Genomic DNA, 24,786 nt, shown 5'->3' on the forward strand with positions numbered 1-24,786 from the left:
CTCACTGTTGAGATAAAAATAGTTCTTCAGAGGGACTGTGAGAGCCAGGTGTGCTAGTGCCCAAAAAAGTCTTAGAAGAATGGTAGAGTGATGAATATCCCTCCTATATCTGTAGGAGCCCTTGCTGTGGCTTTTGTGGATCTCAGAGTTCTTTGTGGATCTCAGAGTTCTGAAGTCCCTACATTATATCCCATAATACAGTTACTATTTAGTTATCCTGCTGTGAAAATATTTGAGGAGAAAATGGAAGGAAAATGGAAAATGGAAAATTGATATGGAAAATTCACCTGGAAGGAACCATTTTGGAAGTTTTCCCAAATGCAGTTTAAGTGTACTAGCAAGTATTAGTTGGGAAAGAGATGTCACATGCTCTTTGCCATTGGCTCTGATTTGGGAAAGTTGTTTGATGTAATTTTGAACCATCTTTATAAAACTCTGCTTGAACTTTGGCAACTGTTGACACATTTCAGAAGTCCTCACCAATTTTTGCCCTCAGATGTCTCCCAGGAGTTCCTAGCTGGAAGTAGGGTGATGTGAATAATGTTTTGGAGGTCAGGTGTTTCTGGATTTCTTTCAGTTGTGTTGCCACCACACAAAAAATGACAGAAGATCCAGTCACTTCAAGATAGCTTCCAAGAGAAAGGTGTAGAAGAGATACCAACTCAAACTGATCACATTAGTTCTTCTAAATGAAAAGGAATGCTGAAATGTTGTTGTAGGCTGGATGAAATATTACACTTGACCCAATAAAGAAGTACTTAATTTTGGGTTGTTTTATTAAAGAATGGGAAACCACAAATTGTATTCCTATTAATTATGAATACATGTGACTTGAATAAACCTGGGAAGACTATCTAATACCCACTTCTATTGCAAATTAGAATTAAATTTCATCCCTTACAAAGATCTGACAGACCAGATCTGAAATACCTCAATTGATGTCAGTCCCAGACCCTTCAGACAACATTATTCAGTGCTTAACTGCCCTGAAAATCAGAAAATGTACCCTGCTATCTGAGATGGATCTCCTGTCCAGAAAATTAGACTGATTATTTCCTCTTTTACCTTTGGTGACTATAAGGATAATTGATCAGGCACCTCCAGCCTGTCCCCACTGGAGGTTGTTATCACGCCTGTCTGTCTGGTCTCCTCTTCTTCAAGACTGAACAGTCTCAGATCTGTCAGCCTTTCCTTGTAGGCTGAGTTTTCACAACTCCTGACAGCCTTTTGCTCTCCTTTGAGTTTCCTCCAGTTTCAACTCTTAATGCTGTCCTACGAACTGCTGGCAGTTTTTTCCAGTTGCTGTGACCAGTACATTTTAGGCTGGTTCCCTAGGGAAATTGGACTTACTAATCACATTTTATGTCTCTCTGTTTACTTCTTCTATCTACTTGACTCATAATTTTTTAACTCTTCTGCCAGTTTCAGGCAAACATGACAGTGGTTAAATGTCTCTAAGATATTAGGTCCTTATTTTTCTCATTTAAGAAGTGGTAAGGTGTAGGAGAGATATCTGATTGGAGTGCTCACCAGTGAAAGGCTGCAATATGACAAAATCCTTGGCAGACACTGAGGCACCTCCATAGCTGAAAAGTGCTACAAACAACACAAAACCCTTAGGATTTTTTCTCATGCAGTATGGGACACACAAACACCCTGGGAGCTGGGGTGCATTGCTTCTCTCCCTAACACAATGATGACTTTTAAGAATATATTGGATTGGTTGGCTCCCTGTCAGATACATTCATAATTTTTCTTTATTTCATAAAAAAAACAGTGACATATATGTGTGGCAGACTGTTTCCCAAAGTTAGACTTCTACTACCATGGAAATTCAGAAATTCAGCTCTGGGAGGCCTGGCTTTGTGTCACTAGAAATCCTCAGACACTATGCCATAACAGGTGGCTATTTCAGGTTTCCTGATGGTGCTGTTCCACCTCCATCAAACTCCTTCCCTATTTTCAGGCACATGGTCCAGAATCCAGGTCTTTGCTCCAGGACCTTCTCTGTGAGTAGTGTGATACTTGCTCCCTTGTTTTCCTTCAGTGAACTTTAAAGGAATTTGTGCAATAACACAGCCATTTGGACATAGTGCCTAAGGATGCTGCTTTCCATTCCTGCAGCATGGAGGTGAGGATATTCTTGAGAATGCAAATCTCTTCACAGGAGGGGATGCAGGGAAAACATGCTGCACCAGGCAAATAAGAGAAAAAAAAGATTTTGTCCTTCTCCAGCAGTTTTTTTGACCTAGGCCTTGAGACTTTTTTCAGAGGCTTTCAACTTTGAGCCCCAAAAAGTAAAAAAGAAAAGTCAAGGGGAAAAAAAAAGAATGAAAAAAAAAAAAAACAACAAGGAAAAAAAATATTGCATGCCACTTCTGTGTAAGAATCTGTAGCTTATCCCTGTCACCAGTTGCCCATCCATTAGCCAAACTGACCAGGGGCCCCAGACACCCTCTGCTTCCTGCTCAGAAAGTGATGCTTCAGAGCTGCTTCCTGCTGCAAGCAACAGGGAATCCACAGACTTCAGCCACATAAACAACAAAGGCATTTGTCCCTTCTCCACAGAGCCCTTGGCCCGCAGAGTTTGGTGGGAAAAACAACTAGATAGGGTAAAAAAAAGGAACAGCTCCTTGAATGAAGAGTGTGTAGGGCCCTGTTGTCCTGGCAGGAGTAATTATGCAGAGTTTTAGGACAAAATAGGGATAAGTAAATAAACAACTATATAAAATGAGTTTTTCAAAGGTGCATCCCTAAAATCCCAGATGCCTGGAACCATAATCACATGCCTAGGAGTGAAGAGACATATCCAAGGTACTTTAGACTACTCTGGGGCTTGACAGCAATGAACCTGCTCCTCCAATTTTGTTACCATCAGCATCCAGCCAAGTTAGAATAGAGCTGCTCTGGGGATGTCCAAGCACACCAAACTCACACCTCTTGTTTATAGATGGACAAAGCCAAATACAAAGCACATATCCCTAGATTCCAGCACAGGTACCAATGGTTTTGGCATACCCTGAAGATAGAAGCATTCACACCTCTACATTTAGGCGACACTGTCTGAAACTTAGTGGATTTATGCCATCTCATTCCTACTCCCACATCTGTTCTCACCTGAGACAATTTATTATTTCATTTCTAGCTGGAAGGTTAGATTTTGTCCTTTGCAAAGCCCCTTGCAAACCAACATGTTTTGGGAGGGTCTACACACAAAGTGTATGTTGTGGTAAATGTATTTCTGATCTTGCATGCCATTTACATGAATGCCATCTCATTTTCTTGAAGCAGCATCTTGTACATACTTCGTGTCTGCCTACCAAAGTTTATTGGTGTGCTGGGGATGCATGCCTGGTGACAGCTGGCTGGGGCCAAGGCTGCAGGCTGCTGCAGTGGTGCAGTCTGCAGTCTAGACAGAGCTGAAGGGAGCATCCACTCCTGCATGAGATGCGGAGGTGCTGCAGCCGTGGCTGTGGCACAGAGGTGTGCCCGGGAGGCGGCACAGCTGCTGGCTGCCGCATTCCAGATGTGCTCTGCACGGGATGCTGAGCCCCGGTAAACTTGTTGAGCTACAGGAGCAGGAAAGCACATAATCGGTGTTGCCAGGGCCAGCCCTTATCTCCCCCAGGTTGTTATTTGAATAATTAAGCAAACAAAGGCCCGCTTGGCTGCTGCTGCTCTGGCCTCTGCTCGGACTCCTCGGCAGGGCTGCCCGGGACGCCCTGACAGAGCCAGAGAGCCGGGGGGAGTCGTGACAGGTTGGGGAGGAGACGGGAGGGGGCTTGTCCGGTTCCTCTGCTGCTTCTTTGTGTCCTGTTTTTAATGAGCTTTTGGCGGTCGGAGGCAGCAGATGCACAAACAAAGGCTCGCCGGCCCTGCTTGGCCAAGGCAAGGCTTGGTGCCCCCTCCCATGGCTCAGACCATTCCCGGGGACTGCTCATGGACACGGAGCTTCCCCTGCGTGCAGCAGAAAGAGGCTGATGAGCCCAGACACTGGGAACACACTGATTTCAGAATGGGGCTCTGGGAGATGCTCTGTGAACTGGGAGTCAATCTGATGAAGCACGGAGTGATGCATTTGATTGCATTCTGTCTGTCAGCCACCAGCTCTTCCACAGCTCCCCAGGTCTGGTCTCATGCTGAGCTGAGATCTGCACAGTGTAGCAGTATTCAGTGTAGCTGAAGATTCATGGAGCTGCTTCTAGTGCCAAATTTCTTTGCTGCTATTGTCTGGCCAAGGCAGAGGCACTTTTTTGAAGTAAGACAAATTAAAAAAGTCTCGATGGGTTTTTTTCCTGTTGAGGCAGGTGAGAATGATGAGACAGAGAGTAGAGTATCTTTAGAAAACATTGCAGGCTGGATTTGGATCCCAGGAAGTTCTCTACATTCACACTGTCTCTGGAGAGGGAGGAAATCCCATCCTGTACTCACTGAGCTACATTAATCTGTTCAGTTTTTCTCACTAGATCCCTGTGCTTCAGCACTGATAGTCTCTGGTGCAATCTGGACTATACTAGATACTCCACAAGTCTGAAGGATGACACAAAGGCTGTGCAGAGATCACAGCCTAAATGGCTGGATGAGGAAGCTGCCATCCCTTAAACCACTGGGATTTTGATTTTGTAACCAGACATCTGTGTCCCATAGCTATCACAGCAACAATATATTTACATGAATCTTTCACTTGGATTTTAGGTGACTGTCTTTATCTTGTGCTCTGGTTGATTTTTCTCTCAGAGGTTCCCCATGGCATCTTCCAGTGAAAATCCACTTGTAAAAGCCTCACTGAAGTTCAAAATAGAAAAATCAGTTTAGCAAAATACATACGACATCGTACACCATGTATTGGTGAAGCTACCTCACATCTTTTCCAATTCTCACTTTCCCCAAACATCTACCATTTTCAATGATACTTGGCTCTAGTTTTCATTTGATCTTCCTAGAGGATTAGTCTCACCAACACCATGTAAGTAATTTGAATCAGATGAAAATCCTGCATCTCTTGACTGACTCTTCAGAATAAAGTTACTTTTGTGTTTAAATGTTTAGAGGGTTAGGGCCCCATTCAAAGAAGCTGCCTTCTTGTTCTAATTGGCACCACAAATGTCCCTGGTACTACAGGGATGGCAATTCATGCACTGAAGCAGCAGTTCCTGCAGAATTATTCTAGTTACCAAGATTATACTGACAGCCAAGCAAAGTGCTGAAGGATTGTGTCCCATTTAGGAAGCACAGTGTTAAAACTGGGATCTCACTGGGATCACTCAGGGAGATAAAAACAATTTGTGCTTTTGAAAGGCAGAGTTCTCTGTGGATGAGCTACAGTCACAACGTGCAATCTCCTTGCTGCCAGCTGCTCAGTTCGATGCGTGCACTCACCAGGTTTGAGTGTTTGAGGGGTCAGCCCCTCTATCTCCTTCCCTTCTTCAGCATGCTGCAGGGCAGGAGGAGGCAGGGGACATGGCAAATGCCAAAGGGCCTGGAGAGGGCTAGCATTCATCTATCTTGGCTTAGATGTGCTCAGGGCAAACAGTAGGTATTTGTTTCCATAAAGCTCAGGCACCACAATAATTTTCAACAATGAATGCAGCTCCCCCTTCCAAACCACTCACTTAATAGCAATGACTGTGCATGAAAACAGAGCCCAAGTGGTATTGCAGCAAGCTGTAGCTGCACATCATCTGACTAAATTTTAGAAAAGTAACTTATTAAAATCAATATAGGGGCATGCTTTCTATAGCTGCATTTTGGAAGCTCTTGTAGGAATGCAGAAAGCATTAAAGCGAGCTGCCAGTGACTCTACTGTTTTCCATGGATCCTGTAACAATTTCATGTAAATAGTTTTTAACTTACCCCTATAATTTAATTTTCTTTGTTGACTGCCTAAACTGCTTTTGAGGCAAACACTTCTTGCAGGTCATCCAACCCTCATAAAATTTTTTTCTCTTTGTATTCAAACCCAACAAAACCAGCATCACCACAAATAAAGATACTAAAACTGGCTTTTTTTTTAGCAGCAGGTACCTTTGGTTTTGACTAGTATCTGTCACTAGCACATTAGCACTTACATGCAGCCTAGTTTCAGCAAGGTCAGTAGTTAACTCACTGCCAGAGTTCCCCAAATCACTCAGCAATACCAATGACCTGACCCACCAGTATGATGGAGATGGGGGTATTAATGAAGGCTGCCAATATTCTGGTTTAAGAACTCGTAAGAATAGCAAGTGCAGTTTTTATTTGCACGGTGTTGACTTGCTGCCACTTGAATCACATGAATCTTATTTGACTTTTCATGGATTCTATTTGATCTCTAGGAAAACTTTGGCTTCTCCCATTCCCTGTATCTTTCTGTGAGCAACAGGGGTGTAATTTCAAAGGAAATTACACTCTTTCCCTAGTACAGTAAAACAGCTGGAATTGCATTGCATGCAAAATAAAATCACTGCTTCATTAACTTAGTCATTTGTGGACAAGCTCCCATGCAATTTGAAGGGAAAGAGGAAAAGGTGGCATGTAGAGGTACACATATGTATATGCATGCATAGTTATGTACCCAGCTGTGTATTTCTATCTACCTGATTATCTACCTGTTTATCTTTATACATCTCTTTACTGATCTATCTAGCCCGTAGGATTTATATTGTGTGTATGGATAACACATTAATGACCATTAATGACCACCACTAATGATGTGTGTTTATTTTTCCCAAAGGAATACCTCACAAACTTCTCTTTAGCAGCCACTAGTTAACAATTCTGATTAAAAGGTGGGAAGGGCAGCTGCGGCAGCCACTTGTTGGATCCCATTGCTGGGATGTGGCCAGTTGGGGTGGCTGGGTACATGTTCGGGGACTCCACGCTGTGAGCTCAGCACTGTCGCTGCCAGGCACTCCACAGCCGGGGGTGCAGTCGCTGCCAGCAGGATCATGGCTGTGTCTCACTGACAGTACCTCATACGGCTGGCCTTTGGGATCCCTTCTCTTGGGGGCATTTTAAGAAACCCCAAAAAAGCACGACGAAGCACCAGACGACGCTGAATTTTACTGCTGAGGCCCTCCTGCCGCCGAGCAGGGAACAGGGAGAGCTCCCGCCGCCCGTCCGAAGGGGAGCATCCCGGCGGGATGCGCAGGGGCCGGGGAGGGGGCGGGATCGTGCTGGGGAGGGCGGGGGCTCGGCCCCGGGCCCGCCCCGGGCGCAAGAGGGGCGGCACCGTTCGCCGGGGTCCCGCATCCCCGCCGGGCGGTGCGGGGCGTGCGGAGCGGCTTGCTCGGCTCGGCTCGGCTCGGCTCGGCTCGGCTCGGCTCGGCTCGGCTTGGCTTGCCGTGACTCGGCTCGGCTGGACTCGGCGCGGCTGCCGTCGGGCAGAGGGTTCTCTCGGCGCCCCGCAGCCCCGCGGGATGGAGCCCGGCGCGGCGCGGCTGCTGGCGGTGCTGCTGTGCCTGGCTCCAGGTAAGCCCCGGGAGCCCCGCGGTTCCCGGCTCCGGTCTGCCGGGCAGCCCCCGGGGGCCGGCAGCTCCGCGGGACCCCGAGGAGAGGGGCGCGGGGACGCCCGGTGCCGCGGAGGGCGCGGTGAGGCTTTCCTATGGCTTTCCTATGGCTTTCCTATGGCTTTCCGATGGCTTTCCTATGGTTTGCCGAGGCTGCTTGGGCGGCTGGGACAGGGCGAGTCCCCGGGTGGGACAGAACGCCCGTGGCTGCGGTCTTGCTGACCCCTCCCGTCCTGTCCTCTCGGCCTCTCCTGTCCGGCCGGCCGGTGCTGGCCCGTCGGAGAGCGCTGCCTGCCACGGCAGAGCGTCCTGCCCGCTTGGCTCCAGCATCAGCTGTCGTTTCCGAGAGCAAAATGTCCCTGGAGCCAAACGCGGGAAACCTGTCATCGGAAGAACCTGCTCGGAATGCAAGTGATTAGAGCCCGGGGAAACGCTAGCGACACGGGGAATGTCCCGCTCTGGGCACGCTTTCTTTGGCCCGGCTGTCACGGCTGGGGCTGCGGCTCGGCCCGGTGAGCCGGGACTCCTGAAGGTGATGGCAGCAGCTAGGGAGGAGTGAAAATCTTTCCCTGTGGTACTCCGAAATGTTGCACAAGCTGGGCTGGTGCCTCAGAGCAAGCACTGGCACCCAGATCACAGCCCTCACCAGCGCCAGTGGCTCCGGCTGCGTGCGATGCGAGCCGCTGTGCCGACGGTCCGGGAGTAAGTTTTGCCTAACCTCTTAGGAGGAAAGAGAAACTTAGAAAATCATGGCATAAAATAAATTAATGGGATTTCAGATTTGTGACAAACTATAAAAATAGTGTCTTTGCATAATTCATTGATCAGTAGTCTCAAAGAAGTATATTCGTTTTATTATAAGAAAAGTTGGTAATCCCCAAGGGAGTGAGATCATCAGATGAAGGTTCACTTCATTTCAATGTCCCACATCCTCTTGTTAGACCTTGAAGTTGGCAATGCAAGAAAACAGGAACTCCACCCTGGCTGCTGAATTGTAGTGCTCTGCAGCTAGCTCCTGACCATCTGCCTTTGCTTCCTGTTATGACAGAATGTTTGAACTTTTTGGGATGTGTGAAAAATCATGATTTACCCTTCGCTGCTAAATAGGTGATGTGAAAGTGTCCACTTAAATCCTGATGAATATTCCTGTATATAATATTTTTCTGATTGAGTAGCATTTACTTGTTTATTTGGTTTATTAGAGAGGTTTCATACATGTTTTTGCAGGTTTATGTATGTCTCTGGATCAGCCGAGCCTTAGCATCCAAAAAGATGTCCTCACAATAATGGCAAACAACACACTAAATATTACTTGCAGGTAAGGACAAGTCTGTTCAGCATGATTTTGATGATTGGTAATTTATGTAGTGAGCTTTTGTACAGAATCACACATGATGTGATCTCTCTCCTGTCAGGCCTCCTGTTTCCTCTCCACTCCCTTTGTGCCTTCTGCCTCACTTTTCCCTAACAAGTTTTAGAAATTATGTGGGAGGGCTGTGGCCAGAGAGAGCTGGGGAGTGTAGGGTGGCTGGGGGAGGAAGCATTGGCTGTGTCCTTGTGGATCCTGCTGGTGAGCCATACTCTCAACGCTCTCTTTTGGGTGATTTGTCACTTAGATTCAGCAGAATGTAAATCTCAAGTAGCTTCAGTGTAGCTCTTGGCAGTAGGTTGTGTGTGTGAATTTGTCCTACATGGTTTGATGCTCTCTCTGTGTGATGGGGTGAAGCCCATCCTTCTCCATAGCCACAGAGACTGATGGGGCTGGGGTTCATATCACAAGTGTCTGCTGCTCTAACATCTGCTTTCCCAGAGGTCAGAGACCGCTGGAGTGGTCGTGGCCAAGCAAGCAGAGCAATGCTGAGAGGCGTATCTCCGTGACAGAATGCAGTGATGGCCCCTACTGCAAGACACTTACTCTGAGCAAAGTCATTGGCAATGACACAGGGGACTACAAGTGCCTTTACAGGGACAGCCAGGCAGCTACAACCATTTACGTTTATGTTCAAGGTAAGTGCTTACACAGCTTTCAGGTGTCTCTTTCCCTAGCGTCAAGAGAAGAAAGGAATATAGTGTCTCAAAACAGTTTTGATGCTAAAATATATTAATCCTAGAATATTTGATCCTATGAAACATTTTTCTTGTTTTCATGTTGACTAATTAAATTCAGGTATGCTCGTTGCCACCAACATAAAAGCCTTTGTACCTATAATTCCGAACTGACCTGCCATATGCAGTACATGGTCTGCTGTTCTCCACCCAGAATTTAGCATAGCTAAATTCCACCCAGAATTTAGCATACATATCTCTGCCGAGCTCTGAGCCTGTCCTCATGAATGCAGAGCTATTACTGACCTCAGCAGGAGTTTCATATGAGAGAGGATTACAGGGGTTTTATATTTGTTAAAAATTACAGATCTGATCTTGTGTATGATTTGTACTGATACCATTAAAAAAACCCAAAACCCTCCCAAACCCCAAAACATAAACTTTCATATACATTTGCTGATTCTGGTGGTAAAATCTATATAGGCTGTAAGAGCTCAGTTTTCAGCTGAGTGTCGCAGGCACTGCAAAGCCTCCAGTTATACACTCAGCCTCAATAAGTGCATTCATTGAGGCATCTGCCTTTCTGCACTGATGGCTTCACCCTCGTTTCCATATGCATCCTGTTTCCTCTTTATTGTTAACTTATAGTTACCATTTTGAGAAGTGACATGTAATTAAGTACATGACTTAGCTTGTTTTATAATATCGTGGAGCTATTTTTTTGGTGTTCTGCTCTGACTTTGAAAAGGATGCTGACATCAGGGGAGTCAGTGTAACATGTCACAATTTTAAACTGATATTTCCTGTAATGCTTATGCAAAGAAAGTCACACTAGGGTAAATCGGATTTTTGTCGACAAAAGGACTGCTGTAGCAGGAAGCCACTCTCCAAAGTGCACTCTGCTGCTGCTAACTGTTTCGAGAATAATGATATTCTGAATCTGGGGGGTGGGGTGTCTATAAAAACATGGACCTCCCCTATTTAGTCTCATTGTTTCAGTGCTTTATGACATGGAAAATAATACAACTGACTTGTGAAAATATAGAAATAAGGAATACTGGAAAGGTTTCCAGTTTCCATAGTCATGTGATGAATAATACCCACTTATCAATTGAATATTATTCTAGATTACAGATCACCATTTGTGACTTCAGTTAGTGATCAGCTTGGCATTGTATACATCACTAAGAACAAAACTGTGGTAGTGCCGTGCCTTGGAACCTGTGTCAAATCTCAATGTTTCTCTACATGCGGTAAGAAAAAAGCCTGCTATTTTTTCAAGAGTTAGTTGAAGTCACTCTGGCATAAATATGTTTTTTGAAGTAAAAATACATTTCTTAAAAACTCCTTTCAGTGTGAGTTTTATAGCCTGTGATTGCAAGATGAGTGCTGTACCTGTACTCTCAAAGCATGGACTAATTCCCTGAGCTAGAATGTTGAAATGGGGGCCCTGCCGTTGTGGAAAATGCTGGAAGTGAAAATTCAGGGTTGTTTGATTTTTGAATTCTGACTATGTGTTTTATCAATATTCCAAACAGAAATATCCAGAAAAGATATTTGTTCCTGATGGTAAATCCATTTCATGGAATAATAAAAAAGGCTTCACTATACCCAGTCATTTAATCAACTATGCAGGCATGGTCTTCTGCGAAGCTAAAATAGATGATGAAAGCTACCAGTCTGTGATATACATAGTTGCAGTTGTAGGTAAGTCAAAGGTTTTTATTTCTCTATAACCAATGTTCTTTTGCTTTCTACAGCATACTGAACCAATTACATTTGGTTGGACACTAGGTTATTCAATACTGACAATGCAGCTAATGCAAAATGGATGTTGAGATTTATATCACTTTTCTTTTAAATGCAATGTATTGTGTTCTTTCTGGTTGATCACTGGATAAGTGCTTCTATTTTTAGTGTTTTACATTGATGCCAGGGATTTTAATTCTTTTTTTTTTCTGACAATGCAAACCTTTTTCCTAAAATCACTTATCCACAATCTCAGTCACAGTGGAAGGAAATGAGAGGCAAGCAACCATCAGCAGCAGATGAAAAGAAATTGCTCTGAGTGGGTACCAAGGGAAGGGTGGATCTGAAGATCTCACTGTGAGCTGGGTTGTCTTGTCTCCCTAAAGACCTGTGTCTCAACTCTCACAGGGTTTTGTGCTTTCCTGCTACATTTTGTCAGTTGTTCATCATACCCCAGAAATAATGTGATAATTCTGTGGAGGCTTAAGCCTGAACTGAAACTTAGCAGCTCTTTCTCTTTCAGCTGAGGACATAGTGACAATTTCAAATATCCAAATGGCACCAAGGCAGTGTCTCCTGGCTTGTCAGGAAGGCATAGCCTTCCCTCTTTACTCTGTGCAGAAGGCTTTTACTTCTCCACCCTATTCACAAATCCTCACTCTGATTTGGAGGAATTTCAGAATATCTGTAGAATTTCTGCATTCAGAATATTCTGTTTTGAAATATTTTACTGCACAAAATAAACTTTGGATAATTTTGCTACTGCCCCACCATTATTCTCGATAAAGTTCCTGCTTACTGCTAGGAATGGGTGTACAATCTCCCTTGGCTTAGGCCTCACAAAGATAAGAAGAAGGTGTCCAAGGCAGAGGAACTGTGTGAGTCACCTGTCCCTTGCTTGCTCCCACCACTGGAGGGGCTCTGATCAGGAGCACACATCCTGCTGTCTGACATGGGTCTCAGCTCAGGGCAGGCACGTCACTTCTCTCCAGGCTCGTTTCTACACCCGTTGTTGTGCTGCACTGGAGCATCAAGGGGCTTTTTTGTAGCTGGGGTTTCGGTGGGAGTTGTGGTGAATTCACCTGGGAAATTTGCTTACCCCCAAGTTTCATGTGTGCCTTTGTCTTTCTCTAGGGTACCGAATTTATGACCTGACAATGAACCCACACAACGAAGTAGAGCTGGCAGTGGGAGAAAAACTTGTTCTCAATTGCACTGTAAGGACAGAGCTGAATGTGGGAATAGATTTTAAATGGGACTACCCTTCCATCAAGGTAAAGTCGTACTAACTTACGGGTGCCTTCCTCACAAAGCAATTTGACTTACTTAGGTATAATGTCACTTCCCCCTTTAAAACATTGAGAAAGAAGATGATGATACAAAACAAAATTTCTGGTATATAAAAATGTGCAAAGGGTGACAGAAGGAATAACAATGGCATTTCCAAACATCTCTGTCTTTTGTCTATTGCAGGAAAAACGTGCCACTATTAGGGATGTAAAAACCACTGCAGGAGAAATAAAGAAGTTTGTGAGCACCCTTACCATTGACAGCGTGTCCTTAAGCGACAATGGTCGATACACTTGTGCAGCATCCAGTGGTCGCATGAACATGAAAAACAGCAGTTACTTCCTTATCCATGGTATGACATTTTTCCACTGCAGTTTTGTTGGTTGTTTCAGATTTGGGATTAATTGCTGGCATGCAGAAGGCATCTCGATGATGAATCAAATGACAGAAATGAACCAAACTGCAGCTACAGTATTTCTCTTGCAACTAGTATGGGGTTATTTTTATACCACAGCCTTAGTTAATAATAAGATTTTAAAGGATGCTGTATTTTACTGAAAGCTGTAGAATCCCACTGGAAAGTGGGCAGTAAAATAAACTGATGTAAGCCTTTGACCCTCCTCTGCATTGACCTCCTTAAGGTCCTGTAAAACTCAATTTGCGTAGGTGGCTTTGTACAAGGGCTGCCTGTTCTTAGTCTTGGTGAACTTAGGCTGGATCTTGGTGGCTCTGTGACACGAGAGTCTGGGTCAGCATGAATGAAGCTAAGAAAATAAAACTTTCAGCTTTTGCATTATGAATAGATGGATCAAATGGAGTTTTGGTGGTGCGGAAATGATGCAAGGGAAACAGCTTTGGCTAAGTGAATAGATAAGTATGAGGCCACATCCTACAGCCTTTTCTCAACCCCCTCTTGGGCACGGCCCCAGCTCCGCTAACTTACTTATAGAAAAAAATTACCAGCATGAGAATGGCTCATTTTTAATCACCAAGTTATACAAAGAGATTTATATTTTGAAGGAGACTGATTTTCCTGAGGTCTGATTTCAGGGGCCAGAATATTCATGGCGCTTTTAAAACAAAACAAAAGACTTTCAAACTTATTGTGGGCATAGTGATTCAAGGTATACCGAATTTTCTCCTAGGTTCTTTCTGTTCTGCTCTTCAGGAGCCAAAATGAGATCATGTGCTAAACTGAGTATACCAGATACTAAGTCTAAACCATCCTAAATCTTAGTCGAGAGGCTAATTTAGTCAAAAGGCTAATCACTGTCTTCTGTCCGAATGCAAGTTTATAACTTATAGCAAGTAATGTAAATAATTTCAAGGTACTCTGACTGCAGTGGTTGAAAAACATACTTGAGTATTTAACTTTATCACACTGAAGTTTTGAATAGCCTAATTTCCTGGAAGAAGTATATTGAGAGAGTTTTATGATATGTATATATATATATATATGTATATACAAGTCTGACAGTTGGCACACTATCCTGAGAGCTGAGTCTTGTCTCTGCTTTCCAGAGCTCCTCAGTGAGGGAACTGGTCTGTTCCTCTGTGTGAAGGAAAGGACTAGGCTTTCATGGTGGCATCTCTCCAGAGCCCAGTTTGGAGCCAGCTATGCTTTACCAATGACCCATAGTCCTGTCACTAACTCCTGTTTGTCATCTTGTTAGGTGCTATCCAAAATGGAAAGCACTTTTGCTTTGGTCCATGAGAAAAGACTGTTTAGTTTACTTCCTTTTTTCCACCCCCAGAAAGTCCTTTTATTCACCTGGAGAAAATGGAGAATGTTGTTGAGACAAGGCTAGGCGACACAGTCAAAATTCCTGTCAAGTTTAAAGGATATCCTCCACCAGAGGCTAAATGGTAAGAACTGGGATATAGTGTGTTTGAAAAAATAAGCAATTCGTAGTTAAAGCAAATCATTAAATATTCAAAGTGCTCTGTATTTTCTTAAGGTATAAAAATGGAAAAGCCATCAATGCAAATCACACAGTAAAACTTGGTTACGCATTAGTGATCACTGAAGCAACTGAAAAGGACGCAGGGAATTACACGGTTGTCCTTACAAACCCCATTAACAAGATGCAGAAAAGACACACATTTACCCTGCTGGTAAATGGTAAGTGGGGTAACAGAGGTGCCTTTCTTTCATGTCTGGATTTGGTATATTACCATCCTTAGGCTTAATTAATCCCCTACCTATGAAGATTTAAGTCCTGAAGAAGAACAGTCCTTGAGCCTCAGCCCTGGGAGGATGGCCTGTCTCTCCTGGCTCTAGGATGTGTCAGTCAAGAGGCTGCAGACTCTGGGTGTTGGTGTTGTGATGATACTTTGTGTGGGGTGGGGTTTTTTGTTTTGTTTTGGGTTTTTTTTCTGTATATTATTCTTTGCCTCTGTGTCCTGCTCTTTTCCTGCCCTTCTTGCTGGCTATGCTGCTGGAGTCCTCCTCCACCCCGCTCCATCCTGGTCCTGTCCCGCCTCACCCATCCTTCCTGCCCCACACAGGCTATCCATCCTCTTCTGCCCTGCCCTCTACAACCTTCCTCCTCCTCCTCCCCTGCCTCCTCCTTTCTGCTCCCCAGGAAACAGCCTATGCTTTGAAGACAGCAGGTCTTGGAAAGGGCAGCAAGGCTACGTGCAGTGGGATCAGGCCTGGGGAATAATGTGCATTTAATGGCTGGGAATGGTGGTGAGAGTCCAGGAACTGCATTTTAAACCATGGAGTAATGAAGGGGGATTTTGTAGGAGATCCTAAGTATCCTGATCCTCAAAGCGTTGGGCAGGCTCAGTGCTTCCCCACATGTCCTTGGAGATGCTCTGTTGCACTGGTATTGGGGCATGGTGTGAATTGGTCTCCATGGGTCTAAAGCATGCACCCTGGAGCCTTCAGCAGGAGGTGTGACCTGCTTCTCTCTCCTGCAGTGCCCCCCCAGATCGGTGAGAATGCTCTGATGGCCCCCGTGGACTCCTACAAGTACGGCTCGACACAGGCGCTCACCTGCACCGTGTACGCCGTGCCGCCGCCCAGCACCGTGCTGTGGCACTGGCAGCTGGAGGAGGAGTGCACCTTCAGCCCCCAGTGAGTGCCAAGCCCTTGCTGTCTTCTGCAGCTTATGTAGGTCTAGAGGGATATTTGGGTTGGGTTGGGGTTTGTCCAGTGCTTCCCTCGTCCAGGCTCGTTACAGAGTGCAAACCCAATGGCCAATGAAGAAAGAGGTTGTTGTACTTAATTTGCAGATTGCTGCAGGCAGGCTCTGCCAAGGTCATTGTTGTTGGCAGAGGCGAGGGCCACCCGCAGAGAGGATCCAGCAGTGCTGGCATGTTGCTCTTGTGCTCTCTTGAAGGGCATCTCGACTTGTATGGGGTCTCAAATGCAACTGTTTGCATGCCTTTCCCTCAGATCCCCCTGGCCCAAAACTCCATCCCAAACAGAGGAAATTTGCTGTTTATGCTAATGATGCGTCCTTGTGGTGTTTTTTTCCCTTGTGCTCAAGTGCTGAGTGTGATGGTGCTCTTTATCTGTGTGAAAGTGTATCTCAGAGGAAGTGCAGTGATTGATGGTGGGGAGTGATAGAGAGAGTGCCTGACTGAGATTCACGCAGCTTCCCTTATCTGGAGCTGCCATAAGCCCAGATTTCCTTTAACAAAAAAAAAGTCCAGAGTTAAAAAAAAAAAAAAGGCATTCTTCTTTCCTGTTGTTGTTTTTAAAATGATTCCACTAGTTTCTTCCTTTGGTGCCTGGTTGCTTCCTACACAATGGCTACTGTCCTCAAGAAATTCTTCTAGGGAGTTCAGCGATTTTTATGTCCCTCTGTCTTCCTTTGAACTAAATCAACTTGAATCATCTACTTATGAATGGAGGTTTGTTCCCAGAATAGCTGCTTTGCTCCAGCCATCCCAACTGAGCTGACACAGGCAGATTAATTAGGAAATTCACCTTCAGGCTTGGGGATCCTTTACTTTAAAGAGCATGAAGGTCTCAGGAGGTTATAGGGTGATATTTAATAGAAATATTTCCAGAAGCATACACTTCCCTCATAGATGCAAGCTGTGGCCAGTGATGCATCTGACTTTTAAATATGTTCATATTATAAGTAGAACCCAAAATACCTCTCTTGAAGGGGGAATATTCCTCTTATCTAATGCATGTGTCTCTACTTACATTTCAGGAAAGTTCGCTCCGGAGCCAATCCATATGCATGCAAGAAATGGAAAGTGATCTCTGAGAGAAAGGGTGGGAATCAGGTTGAAATTAAGCACCGGGTCGTTACTATTGCTGGGAAAACAAAGGTGAGCACATTTTCTTTTCTCTTGGCTGGGGATGATTAACCCTGTTCAGCAGTCCACATGCCTGGAAATACATCACTAGAGATGAGACCCTTACCACCTGTTGTTAAACTTGGGGATCTACTCTCAGCTAGATGAGCAAGCTCCTGCTGAAGCCAAGAGGCAGAGATAGACACTTTCAGGTCCTTTGAACACTGATCCGAAGTGAAACTCCACTGAGGAATACAACTGACTTAGATTTCAATAACTACCTTTTAGTGGTATAAAGTTAGATGAGTTAATATTGCAAATTAACTGTAATAGATGTTGGAGAGACTGAAAAGCAGAAAAAATTGTGGGTGCAGCATTTTTTGATACGTATACCAAAGTCCACCTTCTGCTTCTTCCCATTTTCTTTTACCTGATTTTTACACACTTAGGGACAAAAATGTAAACTTCAGAAGGGGAGTGTGCTTCTGCCATGCCATGGATTTGTGCTTTGGAGGATTTTTGGTTGTGCAGATATCTGCAGAGCCCTTTGCTGAGCTGTTGAGGTGGTTGGGCGTTACTTCAGCACTGATGTGGTATGAAATTGATTGATTGTTCTCTTGTAGACTGTGAGCACCCTCGTGATTCAAGCAGCAAATGTATCTGCTTTGTACAGATGTATGGCCACGAACAGGGCTGGGTCAAGTGAGAGAGTGATCTCCTTCCATGTGACCAGTAAGTGCCCCCTGCCAAGGACAGCCATGTTAAATTAATGTTATTTTGTCTGTTTGCTGATGAAAGGCACTTCAGTGATGTTACCTGATTCCTGACCTTTATTAAATCCTTTAATTCTTTTGGATTTTAGGTTTACTTAAGGCTTTCTCTAGGCAGCCTTTAAAATTGCCACTAATTTCAGCCAAGTGATTAGTTCTACCAGCATCAGTGGAGTGGCAGGCCAGTGAAAGTGATGCAAGATGGGCACTGTTGTCCCACGAGTGACTACTGTTGAGCTTTAGCAGTCACTTAAAAGAGCAACAGAGAAATTATGGTAGTGTCACAAAATGAGTAAAGATTTACTGTAAGAGCTGAGGCTAAAATTTTCCAAACCAGTGGCAAAGAGCTTCTGTCTCCTTAACAATCAGTCCCCATATTCTTGTGCCAAAATTTTATTTTAATCCAAATCTAAAATCCAAATCTAAAAATAAGATAGTGCTGAGAATCATCTTAGGTTGCTGTAAGTTTCTACAGGAAGAGTATCTGTATTTGTTGCACAATCCTTCATTTGATCCATTTGAAATGTATTACTTTTAATGAGATTGTACTCCTTAGATAATTGATCAGTTGACTGACTGATTGATTTGATTGATCTATTTCAGTGTTTCTTTTCCTTATTTTCAACCAGATAGGAAAATCTGTATTTTCAAAATGACTTTTCCAAGTTAATGTTAGCCCCAAAATGCACAATCAAATAGGAATTTATTTTACTTTTTTAACTTTCAGGGGGTCTTGAAATTAATGTCCAGCCTCAGAATCAGCTGACAGAGAAGGATAACATGTCCTTGCAATGCACAGCAGACAAGTTCACCTTTGAGAAGCTGTCATGGTACAAGCTCAGTGCTCACGTTTCGCAGACTCCCTTTGGAGGACTGCCTATGCCTGTTTGCAAGAACCTCAATGCTCTCCAGAAGCTGAATGAGACAGTCTCAAATACCAATGGTGAAAACGTCACCTTAGAGCTCATCCTTCGTAACATCTCCCTCCAAGATGGAGGGGATTATGTTTGCATTGCTCAGGACAAGAAGGCTAAAACACAGCACTGCCTGGTGAAGCACCTCACCGTCCAAGGTACAGATCTCTTACTCTGAAGCAAAATGAGTGGTTCTGTATGAAAACAATTGCAGTAGTGGCAGTTTTTGGTATGTTCAGGCTTTGCATGTATTTGATTAATGGTGTACTCAGTTTGTTAAATAGATTTTCAGTTGTTGTAACACACTGTTCTGGGGTTTGCCCAGGCAGCAGACACTGTTCCATTAATACCAGTGAGGAAACACTGACTGAGCCACTGTACTGTGCAAGGAGATGTGTTTGGCTTCTGCTGAAGTAATGTGTTTAGCTCAGTAACTTCTCTACTTTTCAGAACACATTTTTCTCTGTAGCTGTATACACATGTGTGTACTCCTAGCATTAATGCCGCTGCTTTGTGTGACTGGCTCTTGAGTTTGGAGTAGTGCCTGTAATTTAAAACTGCCATGAGTGATACTGGTATTCAGGCACAAGCAATGCAAGCTGATAATCAGTCAGCTTTCCACACAAATAGTGATGACTTTGCTTTGGGACCTAGACATCTAGGTTGATTAGGCAGATTCAGGAAAATACTTATGCATGTTCATGGCCTGTCCTGAATGGACATTTAATGGACCAAGAGTGTCAAACCTCTCATAAGGGCTCTGGACACAGAAATGCAAGAGAAGCAATTTCTCAATTACTCCCTCTTCCCTCAGCAGCCTGAGCAGTTGAAAAATAATTCAGCTAAAGCAGGTTATATCAATACTATTGAAATTTTCTTGGCTATTATAATTTTTTCATGTCATTGGAAGTTGAACTATGATCTTAACATGAACACTGTGGCTCTTGGTGTAATAAAAGGATTTGAGACTTTGTTACTGGGACATGAACTGCTACTACTGAAAAAATGGATCTTTTTCTTAATAAACAGTAATTTCACTGTATTTTCAAACCAACAGAGCCCATGGCACCCACACTGGTTGGAAATCTGGAAAATCAAACAACAAATATTGGTGAAACAATAGAAGTGTCATGTACAGTGAATGGCATTCCTCCTCCAAGCATCATGTGGTTTAAAAATAATGAGACACTTGTGGAAGATTCAGGTGAGGATTGCTCATTTACTATTATCATTAAAAGGCTTTCTTTTGTGGGACTGACTGCTGATTTTCACCATGAAAAGTTTTGTTTTGAATTCTTAACAAAAGTGGCATAAAAATAGCAAAACTAAGAATAATTTTTTCCCCAGGTATTGTTTTGAAAGATGGAAACAAAACACTAACCATCCGTCGGGTGAGGAAAGAAGATGGAGGGCTGTACACCTGCCTTGCATGCAACGTCCTTGGATGCAGCAAAGCAGTGGCTTATTTTTCAGTGGAAGGTTGGTGTTAGCTTCTTTCCAGATTATGCACAAAATCTTCAGAATAACTAGAGGGAAAATCTACTGGCTATCCTGATGGGAGATCTGAAAATATACTATGAAATTTGTGAAAAGTCCTGACCATTCCTATCAAGCTGAAATTGGGTGCTGTCATAGCTGTTAAGGTCGATGCTTTCTTCACCACTATGCTGCTTAGAGCTTTTCAACAAAAATTGGTTCTCTCTTACTTGTGGTTGCAAAGAAAACTCTGCCAATCTATATTGCATGCAAACCCATACAACAGAGCTACATAAACATGCAGATATCCTGGGGCATCTCTGTCGTCTAGGTAACATAATTGTCGCACTATGTTTTTTAGCATAGTGTGTTGTACCTTTTGAAATTATGTAATTGCTTTCACGGCATCTAAGGAAAACATGGTCTTTTGCAGTCTGTGATTGCTGTCCCATTTCAGTGAAACAGGTAGTGATTATGAGTTAGGGGACTCCAGCCTTGGTCTATCTGAAAGCAGCATTTGTGAGACCCATCTCTCACTTGTTCTAGTCCTATTGTAGTACACCAAAATACAAGTTGCAATGACAAACAGTAAATGGTAGTAAGAGGTTAGTCTGAAGTGTGAGTAGCTGGGACCATGATGGACTTTCCACTAAGAGTTGCAGCAAGAAGCCTCAAACTAAAAGCTCCTTGCTCTTGATATTATTTCATTCATTCATTCATTAGTACATTTGCATACTTCAGTCACTGAGCCCTTTGCACCCTTCTGCGTTTAAAGGTCAGGGTGGTTGTCTGATCCGTACCATTAAGTTAATTAAAGCAATATCATGTTGTTCTTTTAGGTCCCTTTAGGATATTTAGATGTTGGGCAAAATGTTTAAATGTTTAGATGTTTAGATTACGTTGATGAAGATTTCAGTTGATGTGGTAAATATGGCTGGGGCATATCTACAGAAGTTTGAAATTTGTGTAGGACATGTTGTTTCACTCAAAAAAATTTATAGTGCAGCTCATGGGGGTCATGCAATGGAGTGTGCTGCTGTGTAGGAAAATCTCAGTGGTGCAAGGGATGAAATACAGGAGCATGATGTGGCAAAGAGGGGCTGAAGAGGAGACCCGTGTCTGTGCACTAAAAGGTGCTCAAATGATATCTGCTGGCCACTATTTTAGGGGAAAAGGAACATTGTAAATAAGACCTTATTATCATGTGTTCTTGTAGAACCACATTTCTCATGCCCCAGCTGAATGATGTCAAGAGACAAGAGAGAGATTGTTCTCTAGGTCATTCTCGCAGCTCTTTATTTTCTATATGATGAGGGTGGTTTTTTTGATTTCTAAAGAAAGAGTAATTACTTTTTGGTATTCTAAAACAATTATTTTTTTCCAAAATGTGGATTTTACTTTTTTATATTTGCCAAATGCCCAGACACTGTCTTTGGAACAAAGTTGATGCTGAGAAATGTGATGGTGTGTAAAACAGCATGGAACTGTAATATTCCAACATAAACCCCCAGGCTTTTTGTTTTGTTTTGCTTTCGTTTCCTTGCCCCATGTTGCACTTTTAAAACGAACCTTCAGAACAAGGACCTCTATTCTTTACTTTAATGAATGAACAAAACAAATATGCTTCCAACTATCACTCAAATATTCATTTATTTCTTCCCAGGCGCTGAAGAGAAAACAAATCTGGAGCTCATTATCCTCGTTGGCACTGCAGTGATTGCCATGTTCTTCTGGTTGCTTCTTGTAATCATCCTCCGGACCGTTAAGCGGGTAATGAAAAAATTCTCATACCATCCTATCAGCACTGGTCTTGCATGACAAATGAGAGCTGACTTGAGGCCTTTTGTGTTGCTTCTTTCCATTGTTCTTAAATCAACAGACACATTTTTTCTCTCCATGCCATAACATTCTTGCCTGGAACCGGGGGTGCAGAAATTTGTTTTTAATTGAACAAGCCCTTGCAAGAGAAAAATGTTTCATCTGGTTCTGTTGATTAAAAAAAAAATGAAAAAGAGGGAGACAGAAAAAAAAAAAGTGCAAGTAATTAACAATGATGACACTCATGATGACATGGTGTAGCGAAATGGTAGCCTGGCGTTTCTGGGAACTGATGAAATACTCTAAAGTGAGAAAATGGCATTTTGCCTGCACATTGCCAGCAAAAAACTGTGCAACTGCAACTAATACCATTTTCCAGGCCAATGGAGGGGACATGAAGACTGGCTACTTGTCAATCATCATGGATCCTGATGAAGTCCCTATAGATGAGCACTGTGAGCGGCTCCCATATGATGCCAGCAAGTGGGAGTTTCCCAGAGACCGACTCAAGCTAGGTGAGTTTTCATGGCATGAGCCATTTAGTGATCCTGCAGCCAGCACTGTGCTGGGGGGTGTTTTGGGTCCTGGCTCCCCACAGACTGCTCTGCTGCACGATCTCTGGGTGGGCTCTGTGTTCCCATAGGATATGGTGCATCCTATCGACATTTTAAGTGCTCTTGTTAATTTCTGCTTCATTAACTCATTTTGGAGTAGATTTTTTATTCTATAACTTTCTCCTGCTGTGTCAAGCAGATATGTTTGTGTTCTCACTTCAAGGTAAACCTCTTGGACGTGGAGCTTTTGGCCAGGTCATAGAAGCAGATGCATTTGGGATTGACAAAACTGCTACCTGCAAAACAGTGGCAGTGAAAATGCTTAAAGGTAAAAATAATGACTAGAACTTCAGCTTGAATATACAATATAGGGATATTTGTCAACACTATAACCATTGTACCCATTGTAAAAGTTAAGCTTAATGGCTGTTATCAGGAAAAGTACATGCCTTTCCCTCATTGATAACTGGAGCAATGCAGCTGTGCTTTCCTAGCCTCTGCTTTATAATTCTAGTGAAGTTCAGAATGTAAAGTTGCTCCTGCAATCAATTTGCTTGCGTCCCTTTTGCATCCTTGTTGGAAGCTTTCTGCAAGTCTCAAGACAATGGCTTAGGCACGCTCCAAACTGAGCTGTAGTTTGGAATAGCTTTCTCCTCACTTTAAATCATATTCTACTGCCTCAAACTGGCCACAGAAAAAATGAAATGTGTGGTTCCCAGACATATTGTTCCTAAAGAAGATGTAATGGGGCAGCAAAATAGGGCTGCCAGCAGCTGGGGGCTGTATTCCACCCAGTGCTGTACTGGCATAGCTGACACAGCCTACCAGCCAGCAAGGCTCCTCACTTGTTGGGCTGGTTAAATTACCAGAAGGGAGTGGGGAGGAGGGCACAACCATTCTGTCTGTGATGCTCCTAACTTGTGTTGCTTTACCTCTGCAGAAGGGGCAACCCACAGTGAGCACAGAGCACTCATGTCAGAGCTGAAGATACTCATTCATATTGGCCATCATCTCAATGTTGTCAATTTACTTGGAGCTTGCACAAAGCCAGGAGGTGAGTGACTTCTTAGTGGGTGAGAAGGAGGTGCGAATGAAAACCCTATTTCTACTAATTCTGCTGCATAGACAATTGAAATTCAAAATTAAGGATTGGAAAGAGTAGTTCTTTCTAACACACACACACACACACACACACACACAAGAACATGCAAGTCTGATAGGAGTGAGCAGGTCCCGAGGTGGAATAAAGGTGAAGTAAGGGTGGAATAAGGACCATGCATCTCTATCCCTTATTTGTTCTATTTTGCTTTTCTGTACTTGAAATCCATGTTTATAGTGGGCAGCCCATGTGTAATAGACTTCCAAACTAATAACTGATTTAACAAGTTACTTTTACTCTTCTCACCAGCTACAGGGGACTGCAAATTGGGACTTCCCCTCTCTGTCTTTGGATGGGCTCTTGGTGCCTATGTGTGTGTGTGTAGGAGGGGAGATTGCAATTTGGAGTCCAGCTCTGGGTGGATGAATCTATTTCACTTTATAATCAGAGACAGATGTTTTGTTTAGCAAATCCAGTACTACAAACTAATTTGGAAGAAATTCAATGTAAAGTAACTCAGTAATAATTTTTCAGGGAAGCTGACTTGTTGGCTTACTGTGGGATGAAAATTTAATTTGTAAAGTTCCATGACAGAAGTCAGTAGTTGAAGGAAACATAATCCATAAATATTTATTTCCTTGTTTATTCCATAATAAAATAGAGATGGCCAGTATGTGGAACCTAGGATGAAAATTTATCATCATAGCAAATGCCTATATGAAATAAATTTGAACATGAAATACGATATTTAGATTGTACATTAAGGCATCTATGTCTGAAACCAAGTTTTCTGTTTTAAATGTCTAGTTCTTTTATCACCTGTAGAAAAATACATGGATAACCACATGTGTATTCTATTGCAGAGGTTAATTGCACTGAAGCTCTTTCAAATATTTATGCTGTATCCTTACAATGTTAATTAATTTGGCTGTTATTGGCACTTCAAATATAAGCACACCACTATACTTTTTGACATATGAAATTAAGCCCATGATTTTCAAAATTATGTGCAGGTAATGGCAGAAAAATGAATAATTTTGATGCATTGATTAGATTTTTTTATTATTATTACTGATATTTTAAAAAACCTTTGGCTGTTGGAATACTCTTTGAACTGTATGCATTTCTAGGCAGAATTTATGCTCTGAGATAAGGTGGGATATAAATGGTCTAATGAATTGCTTTATGTGTTGCACAGGACCACTCATGGTGATTGTGGAATATTGCAAGTTTGGAAATCTGTCTGCTTACCTACGGAGCAAGAGGAGTGAATTTATCCCGTACAAGGTAAGGAGTCAAGGTTGACAGTGAAATGTTTGGTTT

The 24,786-nt window shown here is 43.2% G+C and overlaps 1 protein-coding gene across 1 annotated transcript in view; it reads left to right on the forward strand.

Annotated features, from left to right (window-relative positions):
• Nucleotides 1-7,326: 7,326 nt before the first annotated feature.
• Nucleotides 7,327-24,786, forward strand: part of KDR (kinase insert domain receptor) — a 30,646-nt gene continuing 13,186 nt past the window's right edge. Inside the window, 21 exon segments of the mRNA XM_036382940.2 lie at nucleotides 7,327-7,449; nucleotides 8,715-8,805; nucleotides 9,298-9,494; nucleotides 10,661-10,755; nucleotides 10,757-10,786; nucleotides 11,072-11,240; nucleotides 12,417-12,556; nucleotides 12,756-12,924; nucleotides 14,327-14,438; nucleotides 14,531-14,694; nucleotides 15,498-15,654; nucleotides 16,745-16,865; nucleotides 17,456-17,564; nucleotides 18,330-18,674; nucleotides 19,574-19,720; nucleotides 19,864-19,995; nucleotides 21,656-21,762; nucleotides 22,190-22,325; nucleotides 22,588-22,692; nucleotides 23,305-23,418; nucleotides 24,662-24,750. Of these exon segments, the coding sequence (XP_036238833.1) occupies nucleotides 7,398-7,449; nucleotides 8,715-8,805; nucleotides 9,298-9,494; nucleotides 10,661-10,755; nucleotides 10,757-10,786; nucleotides 11,072-11,240; nucleotides 12,417-12,556; nucleotides 12,756-12,924; nucleotides 14,327-14,438; nucleotides 14,531-14,694; nucleotides 15,498-15,654; nucleotides 16,745-16,865; nucleotides 17,456-17,564; nucleotides 18,330-18,674; nucleotides 19,574-19,720; nucleotides 19,864-19,995; nucleotides 21,656-21,762; nucleotides 22,190-22,325; nucleotides 22,588-22,692; nucleotides 23,305-23,418; nucleotides 24,662-24,750 (2,781 nt within the window). The 5' untranslated portion in view covers nucleotides 7,327-7,397.

The sequence above is a fragment of the Molothrus ater genome, chromosome 4, assembly GCF_012460135.2.
Source record: "Molothrus ater isolate BHLD 08-10-18 breed brown headed cowbird chromosome 4, BPBGC_Mater_1.1, whole genome shotgun sequence".
NCBI lineage: Eukaryota > Metazoa > Chordata > Aves > Passeriformes > Icteridae > Molothrus > Molothrus ater.